Source organism: Haliotis rufescens, unplaced genomic scaffold (genome assembly GCF_023055435.1).
Source record: "Haliotis rufescens isolate VD_foot unplaced genomic scaffold, xgHalRufe1.0.p SCAF_26, whole genome shotgun sequence".
NCBI classification, from domain to species: Eukaryota; Metazoa; Mollusca; class Gastropoda; order Lepetellida; family Haliotidae; genus Haliotis; species Haliotis rufescens.
In genome coordinates, this window is record NW_025963957.1 from 7,670,157 (window position 1) to 7,687,553 (window position 17,397).

General features: G+C 42.2%; 1 protein-coding gene across 4 annotated transcripts in view; it reads right to left on the bottom strand.

Annotated features, from left to right (window-relative positions):
* LOC124137310 (uncharacterized protein ZC84.1) overlaps positions 1-11,667 on the bottom strand; it is a 54,522-nt gene extending 42,855 nt beyond the window's left edge. For all 4 annotated transcript variants that reach the window (XM_048402510.1, XM_048402509.1, XM_048402508.1 and 1 more), the window contains exons 1-5: positions 11,591-11,667; positions 11,340-11,373; positions 8,942-8,979; positions 7,688-7,772; positions 1,963-2,172 (exon numbers count right to left, since the gene is read on the bottom strand). In XM_048402510.1, coding sequence (XP_048258467.1) covers positions 1,963-2,172; positions 7,688-7,772; positions 8,942-8,979; positions 11,340-11,373; positions 11,591-11,608 — 385 coding nt within the window. In that variant the 5' untranslated portion in view covers positions 11,609-11,667. The remainder of the gene's footprint in view (positions 1-1,962; positions 2,173-7,687; positions 7,773-8,941; positions 8,980-11,339; positions 11,374-11,590) is intronic.
* Positions 11,668-17,397: the final 5,730 nt, after the last annotated feature.

Below are 17,397 nucleotides of genomic sequence, written 5' to 3' on the forward strand. Positions count from 1 at the left end.
CCCGTCACTTACACATCTCGCGCTCTACTGGTAGCACCCGTCACTCACACATCTCGCGCTCTACTGGTATCACCCGTCACTCACACATCTCGCGCTCTACTGGTATCACCCTTCACTTACACATCTCGCGCTCTACTGGTATCACCCGTCACTCACACATCTCGCGCTCTACTGGTATCACCCGTCACTCACACATCTCGCGCTCTACTGGTATCACCCGTCACTCACACATCTCGCGCTCTACTGGTATCACCCGTCACTCACACATCTCGCGCTCTACTGGTATCACCCGTCACTCACACATCTCGCGCTCTACTGGTAGCACCCGTCACTCACACATCTCGCGCTCTACTGGTAGCACCCGTCGCTCACACATCTCGCGCTCTACTGGTATCACCCGTCACTCACACATCTCGCGCTCTACTGGTATCACCCTTCACTTACACATCTCGCGCTCTACTGGCATCACCCGTCACTCACACATCTCGCGCTCTACTGGTATCACCCGTCACTCACACATCTCGCGCTCTACTGGTATCACCCGTCACTCACACATCTCGCGCTCTACTGGTATCACCCGTCACTCACACATCTCGCGCTCTACTGGTATCACCCGTCACTCACACATCTCGCGCTCTACTGGTAGCACCCGTCCCTCACACATCTCGCGCTCTACTGGTATCACCCGTCGCTCACACATCTCGCGCTCTACTGGTAGCACCCGTCACTTACACATCTCGCGCTCTACTGGTAGCACCCGTCCCTCACACATCTCGCGCTCTACTGGTATCACCCGTCACTCACACATCTCGCTCTCTACTGGTATCACCCGTCACTTACACATCTCGCGCTCTACTGGTATCACCCGTCGCTCACACATCTCGCGCTCTACTGGTATCACCCGTCACTTACACATCTCGCGCTCTACTGGTAGCACCCGTCGCTCACACATCTCGCGCTCTACTGGTATCACCCGTCACTCACACATCTCGCGCTCTACTGCTGGCGCCCGTCACTCACACATCTCGCGCTCTACTGGTAGCGCCCGTCACTCACACACTGTTCATGAAAGGTAAGTCTCTGTGTGTTGCCTAAGGCCTCACAGCAGTACCCCTGACATGAGACGGCGGCCTGTAACACTCGAGCCTGGACCAGACAATCCAGTGATCAACATCACGACCAATAAGGCGATTGTTCATCTGGCATCTCCAACATTGGATTTCGCTTTCGTCATGTTAATATCGGTCAATAAAAACATTACTTGCTGCAAGTACATTTATTGCCTATGACTTTACGTAAGTATTCCAGACAACAGAAATGGCGACAATTAAACATGAAAATTATTTTTTGAAGTAAATCGATTTTTATTTATTTTGAGGTAGTTCTTTATGTTGATCCCTTCATAAAGTGTCACCTGCTGTTCTATCTTTGACGCCCACTGGAACCTGGGCTGGGTATTCTCTGGCGTTGACGTCATATAGTCACTTAAAGGTGATAAGCCCACCCACCAAAGTAATTCCATGGATACATTCAAACCTGCTGTATATCTGACATCATATTTGTCAATACCATCATTATTTCCATCAGGTTCATATTTCTCTTTCTCTTTGAGCTGAAACGAACTGATATATTTCTGTGCCTTCATAGTTGTTAATAATTCTTCACTACCATAAACTTACATGTTAATGACTACGTATTTAGGTAATCTATTGTCGAAGAGTCAATCAATGATAAAATACAAGATTCATAGTTCATTCAGGGAGGGAGTATGCACATCGATGGCATCTGTGTTGAGCAACACACAATGAAGCGGTCCTGACCCTAACCCTAAATCTAACCCTAACCCTAACCCTAACCCTAACCCTAACCCTAACCCTAATGAAGAGGACTGACAACCTGTAGGTCCTGACCCTGACCCTAACCCTAACCTTAACCCTAACCCTAATGGAGAGGATTGACAACCTGGAGGTCTCGGAGGTCCCGGAGGTCCCGGAGGTCTCGGAGGTCCTGAAGAAGGATTAAAACAACACACTCCTGGCTTGGCTGGGGGACCTCGAACACACCCAGTGGTTGCTGGACATGACCCGTCTGGCGCACAAGAGATTTCCTGGAGGTTGGTGTCAATGGTAGGTTTTCCAATGGTACAGTTAATTGATGGTGCCGGTGAAGGATCTGTTGGAAGTTACACAAAACAAATAATCACGTCAAGATCAACACATCTCATGTGGGATGCAATGCAGTTGAACTGAAGCCACATGCGAGCGACCACATGACAGTAGGAAACATAATGCTACTAGCGAGACCTGCGACTCCAAATGTCATTGTAAACGAGTATAACGTCGGAAAAGAGGCCCGGAGTATCAAGCGGCTGTTATAGTGTAACGTCGGTATAGAGGCCTGGTGTATCAAGCGGCTGTTATTGTGTAACGTCGGTATAGAGGCCTGGTGTATCAAGCGGCTGTTATTGTGTAACGTCGGTATATAGGCCTGGTGTATCAAGCGGCTGTTATTGTGTAACGTCGGTATATAGGCCTGGTGTATCAAGCGGCTGTTATAGTGTAACGTCGGTATATAGGCCTGGTGTATCAAGCGGCTGTTATAGTGTAACGTCGGTATATAGGCCTGGAGTATCAAGCGGCTGTTATAGTGTAACGTCGGTATAGAGGCCTGGTGTATCAAGCGGCTGTTATTGTGTAACGTCGGTATAGAGGCCTGGTGTATCAAGCGGCTGTTATTGTGTAACGTCGGTATATAGGCCTGGTGTATCAAGCGGCTGTTATAGTGTAACGTCGGTATATAGGCCTGGTGTATCAAGCGGCTGTTATAGTGTAACGTCGGTATAGAGGCCTGGTGTATCAAGCGGCTGTTATAGTGTAACGTCGGTATATAGGCCTGGTGTATCAAGCGGCTGTTATTGTGTAACGTCGGTATATAGGCCTGGTGTATCAAGCGGCTGTTATTGTGTAACGTCGGTATATAGGCCTGGTGTATCAAGCGGCTGTTATAGTGTAACGTCGGTATATAGGCCTGGTGTATCAAGCGGCTGTTATAGTGTAACGTCGGTATAGAGGCCTGGTGTATCAAGCGGCTGTTATAGTGTAACGTCGGTATATAGGCCTGGTGTATCAAGCGGCTGTTATTGTTTTACGTCGGTATATAGGCCTGGTGTATCAAGCGGCTGTTATTGTTTTACGTCGGTATAGAGGCCTGGTGTATCAAGCGGCTGTTATAGTGTAACGTCGGTATATAGGCCTGGTGTATCAAGCGGCTGTTATAGTGTAACGTCGGTATATAGGCCTGGTGTATCAAGCGGCTGTTATAGTGTAACGTCGGTATATAGGCCTGGGGTATCAAGCGGCTGTTATAGTGTAACGTCGGTATAGAGGCCTGGTGTATCAAGCGGCTGTTATTGTTTTACGTCGGTATATAGGCCTGGTGTATCAAGCGGCTGTTATTGTGTAACGTCGGTATATAGGCCCGGTGTATCAAGCGGCTGTTAAAGTGTAACGTCGGTATACAGGCCTGGTGTATCAAGCGGCTGTTATAGTGTAACGTCGGTATACAGGCCTGGTGTATCAAGCGGCTGTTATTGTTTTACGTCGGTATAAAGGCCTGGTGTATCAAGCGGCTGTTATTGTGTAACGTCGGTATAAAGGCCTGGTGTATCAAGCGGCTGTTATTGTGTAACGTCGGTATAAAGGCCTGGTGTATCAAGCGGCTGTTATTGTGTAACGTCGGTATATAGGCCTGGTGTATCAAGCGGCTGTTATTGTGTAACGTCGGTATATAGGCCTGGTGTATCAAGCGGCTGTTATAGTGTAACGTCGGTATAGAGGCCTGGTGTATCAAGCGGCTGTTATAGTGTAACGTCGGTATATAGGCCTGGTGTATCAAGCGGCTGTTATAGTGTAACGTCGGTATATAGGCCTGGTGTATCAAGCGGCTGTTATAGTGTAACGTCGGTATATAGGCCTGGTGTATCAAGCGGCTGTTATTGTGTAACGTCGGTATATAGGCCTGGTGTATCAAGCGGCTGTTATAGTCTAACGTCGGTATAGAGGCCTGGTGTATCAAGCGGCTGTTATTGTGTAACGTCGGTATAGAGGCCTGGTGTATCAAGCGGCTGTTATAGTGTAACGTCGGTATAGAGGCCTGGTGTATCAAGCGGCTGTTATAGTGTAACGTCGGTATATAGGCCTGGTGTATCAAGCGGCTGTTATAGTGTAACGTCGGTATATAGGCCTGGTGTATCAAGCGGCTGTTATTGTGTAACGTCGGTATATAGGCCTGGTGTATCAAGCGGCTGTTATAGTGTAACGTCGGTATAGAGGCCTGGTGTATCAAGCGGCTGTTATTGTGTAACGTCGGTATAGATGCCTGGTGTATCAAGCGGCTGTTATAGTGTAACATCGGTATATAGGCCTGGTGTATCAAGCGGCTGTTATTGTGTAACGTCGGTATAGAGGCCTGGTGTATCAAGCGGCTGTTATAGTGTAACGTCGAAGTAGAGGCCTGGTGTATCAAGCGGCTGTTATTGTGTAACGTCGGTATAGAGGCCTGGTGTATCAAGCGGCTGTTATTGTGTAACGTCGGTATATAGGCCTGGTGTATCAAGCGGCTGTTATAGTGTAACGTCGGTATATAGGCCTGGTGTGTCAAGCGGCTGTTATTGTGTAACGTCGGTATAGAGGCCTGGTGTATCAAGCGGCTGTTATTGTGTAACGTCGGTATATAGGCCTGGTGTATCAAGCGGCTGTTATTGTGTAACGTCGGTATATAGGCCTGGTGTATCAAGCGGCTGTTATAGTGTAACGTCGGTATATAGGCCTGGTGTATCAAGCGGCTGTTATTGTGTAACGTCGGTATATAGGCCTGGTGTATCAAGCGGCTGTTATTGTGTAACGTCGGTATAGAGGCCTGGTGTATCAAGCGGCTGTTATTGTGTAACGTCGGTATAGAGGCCTGGTGTATCAAGCGGCTGTTATAGTGTAACGTCGGTATAGAGGCCTGGTGTATCAAGCGGCTGTTATAGTGTAACGTCGGTATATAGGCCTGGTGTATCAAGCGGCTGTTATTGTGTAACGTCGGTATATAGGCCTGGTGTATCAAGCGGCTGTTATTGTGTAACGTCGGTAAAGAGGCCTGGTTTATCAAGCGGCTGTTATTGTGTAACGTCGGTATATAGGCCTGGTGTATCAAGCGGCTGTTATTGTGTAACGTCGGTATAGAGGCCTGGTGTATCGAGCGGCTGTTATTGTGTAACGTCGGTATAGAGGCCTGGTGTATCAAGCGGCTGTTATAGTGAAACGTCGGTATAGAGGCCTGGTGTATCAAGCGGCTGTTATTGTGTAACGTCGGTATACAGGCCTGGTGTATCAAGCGGCTGTTATAGTGTAACGTCGAAGTAGAGGCCTGGTGTATCAAGCGGCTGTTATTGTGTAACGTCGGTATAGAGGCCTGGTGTATCAAGCGGCTGTTATAGTGTAACGTCGGTATATAGGCCTGGTGTATCAAGCGGCTGTTATTGTTTTACGTCGGTATAGAGGCCTGGTGTATCAAGCGGCTGTTATTGTGTAACGTCGAAGTAGAGGTCTGGTGTATCAAGAGGCTGTTGTAGTACAACGTGAGGATGAAGACCTGATGCTTCAAGCGGCTGTTATAGTGTAACGTCGGAGTAGAGGCCTGGTGTATCAAGAGGCTGTTCTAGTACAACGTCAAGGTAGAGGTCTGGTGTACGATGAGGCTGTTATAATATCGGAATAGAGGCATGATGACTAAAGCAGCTGTTATTGTGTAACGTCGAAGTAGAGATCTGGTGTATCAAGAGGGTGTTCTAGTACAACGTATGGACGAACACCTGATGCTTCAATAGGCTGTTATAGTACAACGTAGGGATGAAGACCTGATTTATCAAGAGTCTGTTCTAACAACGTAAGGATGAAGACATGATGCTTCAAGAGGCTGTTATAGTATAACATAAGAATGAAGACCTGATGCTTCAAGGGGCTGTTATAGTATAACGTAAGAAAGAGACATGATGCTTCAAGAGGCTGTTATAGTATAACGTAAGAAGGAAGACATGATGCTTCAAGGGGCTGTTCTAGTATAACATAAGAATGAAGACCTGATGCTTCAAGGGGCTGTTATAGTACAACATAAGAATGAAGACCTGATGCTTCAATAAGCTTTTATAGTACAACGTAGGGATGAAGACCTGATTTATCAAGAGTCTGTTCTAACAACGTAAGGATGAAGACATGATGCTTCAAGGGTCTGTTCTGGTATAACGTAAGAATGAAGACTTGATGCTTCAAGAGGCTGTTATAGTATAACATAAGAATGAAGACCTGATGCTTCAAGGGGCTGTTTTAGTACAACATAAGAATGAAGACCTGATGTTTCAAGAGGCTGTTATAGTACAACATAAGAATGAAGACTTGATGCTTCAAGAGGCTGTTATAGTACAACATAAGAATGAAGACCTGATGCTTCAAGGGGCTGTTATAGTACAACATAAGAATGAAGACTTGATGCTTCAAGAGGCTGTTATAGTATAACATAAGAATGAAGACCTGATGCTTCAAGGGGCTGTTTTAGTACATCATAAGAATGAAGACCTGATGTTTCAAGAGGCTGTTATAGTACAACATAAGAATGAAGACTTGATGCTTCAAGAGGCTGTTATAGTACAACATAAGAATGAAGACCTGATGCTTCAAGAGGCTGTTATAGTACAACATAAGAATGAAGACTTGATGCTTCAAGAGGCTGTTATAGTACAACATAAGAATAAAGACCTGATGCTTCAAGGGGCTGTTATAGTACAACATAAGGATGAAGACTTGATGCTTCAAGAGGCTGTTCTGGTATAATGTAAAAATGAAGACCTGATGCTTCAAGGGGCTGTTATAGTACAACATAAGGATGAAGACCTGATGCTTCAGGGGGCTGTTCTGGTATAACGTAAGAATGAAGACCTGATGTTTCAAGAGGCTGTTATATTACAACATAAGGATGGAGTCCTGGTATACCTGTTATTTGAATACTTCAACATAATGGTTTGTATATTAGTTATGCTCTGAAGCTGTATAGTGCCTCTGTGCTTGTACTGCCACATCACTTAATGAGAGTCCGCAAACTCTTCATGTTAATCACCTTTGTTCGAGACTTCTGCGAGAGATAACGTGTGCTTTGTAAAAAATAGAAGTGTCTTTCGAGAGTAGATTATCCGTGTAGGCATAGAGTAGACGTTGTAGGGTACAGTTGCACAGTGGAAGACGTAAGAGGCGACGGGCCCGTTCAAATGACTAGCCAAACATAGTCCGCACCTGATGTCATTAAACAGTTTAAAGGTGTATTGTTATCAAATAGGTGATCTCTTCACGAAAGGGTAATACATGCTTTCAGTAAAGCAGGAATGTACAGTTCTCACCAAGTGATGAAATACTGAAACTCTTGCAGATATGTATACTCATCGTATACATCACGTACACTGTGACATACATACAGAATACACACAGTATTCGTCTAGAACACAACTCTACTTACACACGAAGGTGTCATGTGTCATGTGTGCTATATGTAATGACGTCCACTGACACTATCACTAAAATAATCTAATGTTATTGAAAATGAATGAAAACTAATAGTAGTTTTAAACACAAGTACAAATACAGCTTTCCCTTACCTACACATTCAGGACGCACTCCACAACGACGAAGACTGCAACTGAACACTAACCGACATTCTCCAGTTGTACAGTTCACATTTAACTGCAAACAAAAACAAAAACGATCGTCAAACAGTATAATTATACAGTACTGGTAGATTACATTTACTTGTTTGTTCGTGTGTTGTATAACGCCGCACTCAGCAATATGCCAGCTAAATGACGGCGGTCTGTAAATAATCGAGTCTGGACCAGACATTCCAGTGATTGACATCATGAGCATCGGTCTACGCAATTGGGACACGATGACATGCATCAACCAAGTCAGCGAGCCTGTCCACCCGATCCCGTTAGTCGCCTCTTACGACAAGCATAGTCTCCTCTTTCGACAAGCATAGTCGCGTTTTGTGGCAAGTATGGGTTGCTGAAGACCTATTCTACCCCGGATCTTCACCGGTCGGTTAGATAAGAAGCTGCGTTGATGTTATCCTTGTGTGAAAATGATTCAACCAGGCTAGGTCTTGTTCGTAGTGTATTCCCACTCCAACCACATCGCTATTGTCATTAATTGGTTTTACCCTATGTTACAGTCTCATGTAAACCACACGCAGGATTGTATGCGCTTCATTCGAATAAGTGAATGTTTACTATTTTTAGGAGCCAATTGAAATTATAGAAATGATTAATGTCTTTATCATTGGGGATCCCTCCCCTGGTGACTGCCCTGTGTCAGTAACATGTCAGTGTTAGTTGCTGACGCAACCTTGGTGAAGGACGTGCGGCAGGGCGTTTTATTCTGTCCAGCTCCAATAAAAAACAAGAGTCCTTTGTTAACCACCTGTTTCCAGTTAGCGAGGAGGGGATAAAGGGGCTAAGAACAGAAGTGAATCTTTAGCTGAGTTTAAAGGAAGATAGTCCTTGATTACATCGGTGATGAGTATTTGTCCAGCAAAGTCTCGATACCCCCACGTGCTGGAGCCGGATACACATGTGTCAGGCTTCAACTGAAATCCTTTTCAGCACGAGTACGAGTGAACGAGTACGGTTATAGCAAACTCACCAGAAATGGATTTCACCGTGAAGAAACGAACGCAGGTCTTCGACGACAGAGAGAAGCTTTAACCACTGAGATACCACACGATTTGTGCAAGCGATCTTAAACACAGAGCCTTTAACCCCAAACTCACCCACACAATCCCAGGTTAACATGGTTCCATTGTTTTACAGTGATTGGACATTTATAAACCGAGATCCGACGTGTGAAACACTCACCCCCGGTTCACACGGATAAGGCGCCCTTCTCAGCCCATCTGAAGTAGGAACATGAGATATGGTCATGCTATGGGTCATAAAATACTTATAGTAAACTGTATTGAATGCTGTAATATTAAAGATACTTATAGTAAACTGTATTGAATGCTGTAATATTAAAGATACTTAAAGTAAACTGTATTGAATGCTGTAATATTAAAGATACTTATAGTAAACTGTATTGAATGCTGTAATATTAAAGATACTTAAAGTAAACTGTATTGAATGCTGTAATATTAAAGATACTTATAGTAAACTGTATTGAATGCTGTAATATTAAGATACTTAAAGTAAACTGTATTGAATGCTGTAATATTAAAGATACTTATAGTAAACTGTATTGAATGCTGTAATATTAAAGATACTTAAAGTAAACTGTATTGAATGCTGTAATATTAAAGATACTTATAGTAAACTGTATTGAATGGTGTAATATGATGTTTATCGTAAACTGTATTGAATGATGTAATATAAAGATACGTGCAGTAAACTGTATTGCGTGCTGTAATATATAAGATGTTTATCGTAAACTGTATTGCATGCTGTAATATATAAGATGGGTGCAGTGAACTGTATTGCATGCTGTAATATATAAGATACGTGTAGTAAACTGTATTGCATGCTGTAATATATAAGCTACGTGCAGTAAACTGTATTGCATGCTGTAAAATAAAGATGTTTATCGTAAACTGTAATGCATCCTGTAATATATAAGATACTTTCAGTTAACTGTATTGCATGCTGTAATATATAAGATACGTGCAGTAAACTGTATTGCATGCTGTAATATATAAGATGTTTATCGTAAACTGTATTGCATGCTGTAATATATAAGATACGTGCAGTAAACTGTATTGCATGCTGTAATATATAAGATGTTTATCGTAAACTGTATTGCATGATGTAATATATAAGGTACGTGTAGTAAACTGTATTGCATGCTGTAATATATAAGATGTTTATCGTAAACTGTATTGCATGCTGTAATATATAAGATACGTGTAGTAAACTGTATTGAATGCAGTAATATTTATATACTTATAGTAAACTGTATTGAATGCTGTATTATATAAGATGTTTATTGTAGACTGTAATGAATACTGTACTGTATAGAATACTTCTAGTAAACTGTTGTGAATGCTGTAATATTAAGGATACTTATAGTAAACTGTATTGAATGCAGTTTTATTAAAGATACTTATAGTAAACTGTATTAGACGCGGTAATATATAAGATGCTTCTCGTAAACTGTTTTGAATGCTGTTATATATAAGATACGTATAGTAAACTGTTTTGAATGAGGTAATATATAAGATTCATATGGTTAACTGTTTTGAATGCTGTAATATATTAGATTCGTATAAGTAAACTGTATTGAATGCTGTTATATATAGGATATTATACTTAACTGAAATGAATACTGTAATATAAGAGATACTTTTAAGATACTTATACTAAACTGAAATGAATACTGTATATATATCATATACTAGTATATGATATATATCGTAAACTGGTATTGAATGATGTGATATATAAGATACTTGTAGCAAATTGTATTGAAAGCTGTAATATATAAGATACTTATCATAAACTGTATTGAATGCTGTGATATATAAGATACTTATAGCAAACTTAAATGAATACTGTAATATTAGAGATTCTTATTGAAAACTGAATTATTGCTGTAATACATAAGATACGTATCGCAAAATGTATTGGATGCTGTAATATACTAGTGATGTATATCGTAAACTGGTATTGAATGTTGTTGTATATAAGATACTGGTTCTAAGTTGTATTGAATGCTGTAATATATAATGTTTTTTATAGTAAACTTAAATGAATACTGTACTATGAGAAATACCTAAAGTAAACTGTATTAATGCTGTACTATTAAATATACGTATATTAAACTGTATTGTATGCAGCAATAAATAAGATACGTGCAGTAAACTGTATTGAATGCTGTAATATTAAAGATACTTATCGTAAACTGTATTGAATGCTGTAATAATAGAGACTCGTTCACTACGAGGTAATATATAAGATTCTTGTAGTAAACAGTATTGAATGCTATTATATTAAAGACATTTATAATAAACTGTATTGAATGCTGCTTTATATATAAGATTTATTGTAAACTGAGATGAATACTGTAATAATAGAGACTCGTTTATTACGAGGTAATATATACGATACTTATAGTAAACTGTATTGAATGGTGTAATATATAAGATACTTCAAGAAAACTGTTTTGAATGTTGCAATATGTAAGTAGATAAATAGTTATTTCTCCAATTGAACTCCCGAACTGTAAGGAACAATCACATGCATCCCCCAACAGCGCATTACTTACAGTTGACAGAGAACCCGGCAGCTATACACAGGACCTTTGGAAATATAGCAGAAACAAATGAAATATACACTCGGCCACTGAAAGACACGCATCCGTCCAAATAAACTATGCTATACGTTGAGTAGGGCCATTGTGAGTGGCATTGCATCACATGTGTGATTTACGTATTGAAACTGTTTGGGAAATGGGGTAAAACATCGGCTACATCGAAGTAAAAAGTTCACATCAGGTTACAATTACATTGTACATACCCAGAGAAAACGCTCCATGACTGTCAGTGTAAAATCCGCAGTGATTATGTCCGGTCATGGCTTAAGTACGAGCTGCGTAGCCCTTAATCTGCCAGTTTGTGACAAGTGTCATTCTAATGGCAATTCATGCAAACCCTTTTTGATTTATTTGCTAAATGTCAACTGGGTGAATTTTCTAACTTAATATATATGTTTTATTGCGATGAGCTAATATGTACAAATGAAACTGGTCTAGGGCATGGTTCGGGTCAATAGATGAACTATGTCAGTGTTCTGGGGAGTACATCATGGGGCAGTGTCAAAGAAAGAGGCATTGGTGTTGTCACAGCAGCATGAAGCGTTAACACACAACAGAATTAACGGCCAGATTACAGAAGGAACTTAAAGACACAGGTGAGGGTTTCTTTTGTGTACCTCGATGAGGTACAAGTGAGGTTTTCCTTAGTTTACCTTGATGAGGTACAAGTGAGGGTTTCTTTTGTGTACCTTGATGAAATACAAATGAAAGCTTCCTTTGTGTACCTTGGTGAGATATAGGTGAGGGTTTCCTTTGTGTACCTTGATGAATGAGTTACGAGGGTTTCCTTTGTATACCTTGATGAGAAACAGGTGAGGGTTTCCTTTGTGTACTTTGATGAGCTACGAGGGTTTCCTTAGTTTACCTTGATGAGATACAGGTGAGGGTTTCCTTTGTTTACCTTGATGAATGAGTTACGAGGGTTTCCTTTGTGTAACTTGATGAGCTACGAGGGTTTCCTTAGTTTACCTTGATGAGGTACAAGTGAGGGTTCCTTTTGTGTACCTTGATGAGATACAAATGAAAGTTTCCTTTGTGTACCTTGGTGAAATACAGGTGATGGTTTCCTTAGTTTACCTTAATGAGATACAGGTGACGGTGTCCTTTGTATACCTTGATGAGAAACAGGTGAGGGTTTCCTTTGTGTACTTTGATGAGCTACGAGGGTTTCCTTAGTTTACCTTGATGAGATACAGGTGAGGGTTTCCTTTGTTTACCTTGATGAATGAGTTACGAGGGTTTCCTTTGTGTAACTTGATGAGCTACGAGGGTTTCCTTAGTTTACCTTGATGAGATACAGGTGAGGGTTTCCTAAGTTTACCTTGATGAGGTACAAGTGAGGGTTTCTTTTCTGTACCTTGATGAGATACAAATGAAAGTTTCCTTTGTGTACCTTGATGAGATACAGGTGAGGGTTTCCTTTGTGTACCTTGATGAGATACAAATGAAAGTTTCCTTTGTGTACCTTGATGAGATACAGGTGAGGGTTTCCGTTGTGTACCTTGATGAGATACAGGTGATTGTTTCCTTTGTGTACCTTGCTGAGATACAGGTGATTGTTTCCTTTGTGTACCTTGATGAGATACAGGTGATGGTTTCCTTAGTTTACCTGGATGAGATACAGGCGAGGGTTTCCGTTGTGTGCCGTGATGAGATACGGGGGTTTCCGTTGTGTGCCGTGATGAGATACGGGGGTTTCCGTTGTGTGCCTTGATGAGATACGAGGGTTTCCGTTGTGTGCCGTGATGAGATACAGGAACTTATTCAGCTTTGTGCTTTGTATTAAGTTTATGTATAACAAAACGTGAGAGAGAGGCGTTGTTTAATTTGACTTCAACTGACCCCTCTGACAAGTAACTTGCTCCACCCATGGCATGAAGGGCCTTAAGTGGAGTGCATGCATATGCATGTCAAGGTCGGAAGGTCGTAAGGAAGTAGTGCATAATAACATTATGTCATATTCTGAGGTCGCGAAACAAGGTTATAACTTGTAACGTCAGAGGTCAAGAATGACGTGGCACTACATTAAATTTCACTTTTACCATTAACAAATACCCAACCTTTGATAAATTGTAATTAATACCTTTTTGTTTTTCATTACACACCTTACATTTTACGATTTGACTTTTGTCCTTTCTCGGCTGCGTCACTTCATTTCGCCGATTGCTTGACTTGACGTATATCATTAAAGAACTCAACGGCGGTCTGTAAAAAAATCGAGTCTGGACCAGACAATCCATTGATTGACATCATGAGTATCGGTCTACGTAATTGGGACACCATGACATATACAAACCAGGTCAGCGAACCTGACCAGCCGATCCCTTAAGTCGCCTCTTACGACAAGCATGGTCGCATGTCACTAATTCTAACCCGGATTTCATTGATGGCTAAAAATGAAACAAATACGAACGGTTTTTCGATGGCGATGCATTTGATACGAGAATCATAGTTATGTTTTGGCTCCTAAGTTTACAAGATTTCGGTAACAGTTTTTAGCCTCGTAATGTTTTGATAACGTTTTGTTATGTTTTGGTCAAATTCAATTTTCAAATGAATATTTTGACTTTCTTTTGCCTGTCACTTTATCTTTAAATAAATGTTAATCCTGACCAAATATAATAAAGACATAACCACAGCACACAAAATGTTTTCGGCTACATTTTTAGATGAACATTACTTCATTAGCCGTGATTATTATTTGATAACGGGCCTTCCTAATTCCAATGTATCAATACGTCTGTTCCTATATGATCATTTCAGGTTTAGTCAAATGTTCACGAATGATATGTTCCGACATATTCGAAATTACTCATTTATTTACTGTTACACTTTCATGATGCAATTCCTCAACGAAAGAGAGACATTACCTGATGTGGTTTGTATTAATTCATGATCAGCTGGATCTCGATAGAAATCATGTTCCTTTAATCACTTTGAAGTTCATTGTGGGGAGATGTTGCCGCAGTGAACCTGTTTGTACGGACGACTGCAGCCATATACAACCTGTTCCTTGTCTTTCTGAGAGCAGGCCAATTTGTTGATAAGTGTTATCCCCGTTCAAACGTCTCTTGGGTGAACATTGTACTCAGCTGAGCATTAAAGATCAGGTTTCAATACGAACTGTACATTTAATGATAAAGATATTGAAGAACATGTCTCAAATAATTTCAGATATAGGGGCACCTAACCTTTTGTCTGTGTGCGCATGCGCAGTAGATTAAACAATGATTAAAATTTTCACCTTAACGAATCAGTAAAGTCAATTAATAAACACAAATAAATTCATAGTTAACAGTTTACAGGTACATACAAAGAGAAGAAATACATAATTATATACTGATAAATAACATTTAAAAACAATGAACACACACTCTATTCAGAATTGTGGCCAGCAGACAGCTGTTATGGAACTCTCTGACAGAAGGTATGTATACTTTGGTTTTGTATGATCAATATTAACTGAAAATGAATAATAATATATAGTAAAGAACTCTAGCACAATAAAACAAAAGTAAAATCTTTAAAAAAATAGCCGCTCCAAGTCTGTTAACGTCATGCCCCTTGCAGCATCCTTTGGTTCCTGCAACTGGCGGTGGTCAAGCGGCACCTCACCATTCCGTGCTGACATTAATGTGGTCAAGCGGCACCTCAACATGCCGTGCTGACATTAATGTGGTCAAGCAGCACCTCACCATTCCGTGCTGACATTAATGTAATCAAGCGGCACCTAACCATTCCGTGCTGACATTAATGTGGTCAAGCGGCGCCTCACCATTCCGTGCTGACATTAATGTGGTCAAGCGGCGCCTCACCATGCCGTGCTGACATTAATGTGGTCAAGCAGCACCTCACCATTCCGTGCTGACATTAATAAACTTGTCTGCCACTTTTGAAGGTGATAGTCTTGTCTTGTTGACCGGAGGCTGCTGACATCCTTGGATCTCCTTTCCTTGGCGTGGCGGCAGCTTTGTAGAGGTTTTGTGTCAATACTTTGTTGTCCGGGCTGGTGGTACCACCATCTTTTGTTGTCCGGGCTACTGGTATTTTTAGTATTATGTAATCATGTACATATCATCAAGTGTATTTTAAGGTCACCTCTTATTTTAATACCTAAGTATTAGTCTACCCTCCAATCTAAACTGCTTCATTATTGCAATAGCACAGTCACCCTTGCGCTTGCAATTGCCTTCTCTATTGTTTCTCAGGTCTCTAAAGTCTAGTGACAGGGTGCATTATGGGACCGGTCAGTTTGAATTTACACTTGTATTTGAGTATGTATGGAGCCAGGTTCTCAGTTCATCGCTGAAATAATTCAATCAACTGTCACAGGTTAGTTTGTTTGCATTGTATATTTATGTGTTCTTATTTAGTGCTTTGAATGGTTTGCTAAGGTGCATATGTATGGTTTCTTAACTTCTTTAAATAGTACTTATATTGTTAGGTGTGATAAATATGTATCATATCAGTCATCGTATTCAGGTATATATAGTTAGGCTGAATTTGCTGAAATACTTTAAGTATGTAGGTATGTTTATAATAGATAATCTTAAATAACATTGTGTTGTTGATATTACTTTACTTATTGTGTAACTAAGTATAATGAGTACATTTATTGATAGACTGAAGCTATTTACCTTTAAATTAAAGTTCTGCACCTAACTGCACATGTTTGAAAGTATGATGAGGTGAGTGATTAGAATATATATTTTAGAGTTATTGTATATACCTAAGGATGTAAATATATATATCACCATCTGTTGTTGTCCAGGCTGGTGGTGCCACCATCTGTTGTTGTCCGGGCTGGTGGTACCACCGTCTGTTGTTGTCCAGGCTGGTGGTACCACCGTCTGTTATTGTCCGGGCTGGTGGTGCCACCGTCTGTTGTTGTCCGGGCTGGTGGTGCCACCATCTGTTGTTGTCCGGGCTGGTGGTGCCACCGTCTGTTCTTGTCCGGGCTGGTGGTGCGACCATCTGTTGTTGTCCGGGCTGGTGGTGCCACCGTCTGTTGTTGTCTGGGCTGGTGGTGCCACCATCTGTTGTTGTCCGGTCTGGTGGTACCACCGTCTGTTGTTGTCCGGGCTGGTGGTGCCACCATCTGTTGTTGTCCAGGCTGGTGGTACCACTACTGTTGTTGTCCGGGCTGGTGGTGCCACCACCTGTGGTTGTCCGGGCTGGTGGTGCCACCATCTGTTGTTGTCCGGGCTGGTGGTGCCACCATCTGTTGTTGTCCGGGCTGGTTGTACCACTACTGTTGTTGTCAAGGCTGGTGGTGCCACCGTCTGTTGTTGTCCGGGCTGGTGGTGCCACCGTCTGTTGTTGTCCGGGCTGGTGGTGCCACCATCTGTTGTTGTCCGGGCTGGTTGTACCACTACTGTTGTTGTCCAGGCTGGTGTTGCCACTATCTGTTGTTGTCCGGGCTGGTGGTGCCACCATCTGTTGTTGTCCGGGCTGGTGTTGCCACCGTCTGTTGTTGTCCGGGCTGGTGGTACCACTACTGTTGTTGTCCGGGCTGGTGGTGCCACCACCTGTGGTTGTCCGGGCTGGTGGTGCCACCATCTGTTGTTGTCCGGGCTGGTGGTGCCACCATCTGTTGTTGTCCGGGCAGGTTGTACCACTACTGTTGTTGTCCAGGCTGGTGTTGCCACTATCTGTTGTTGTCCGGGCTGGTGGTACCACCGTCTGTTGTTGTCCAGGCTGGTGGTACCACTACTGTTGTTGTCCGGGCTGGTGGTGCCACCGTCTGTTGTTGTCCAGGCTGGTGGTGCCACCATCTGTTGTTGTCCGGGCTGGTGGTGCCACCGTCTGTTGTTGTCCAGGCTGGTGGTACCACTACTGTTGTTGTCCGGGCTGGTGTTGCCACCATCTGTTGTTGTCCGGGCTGGTGGTGCCACCGTCTGTTGTTGTCCGGGCTGGTGGTGCCACCGTCTGTTGTTGTCCAGGCTGGTGGTGCCACCATATGTTGTTGTCCGGGCTGGTGGTACCACTACTGTTGTTGTCCGGGCTGGTG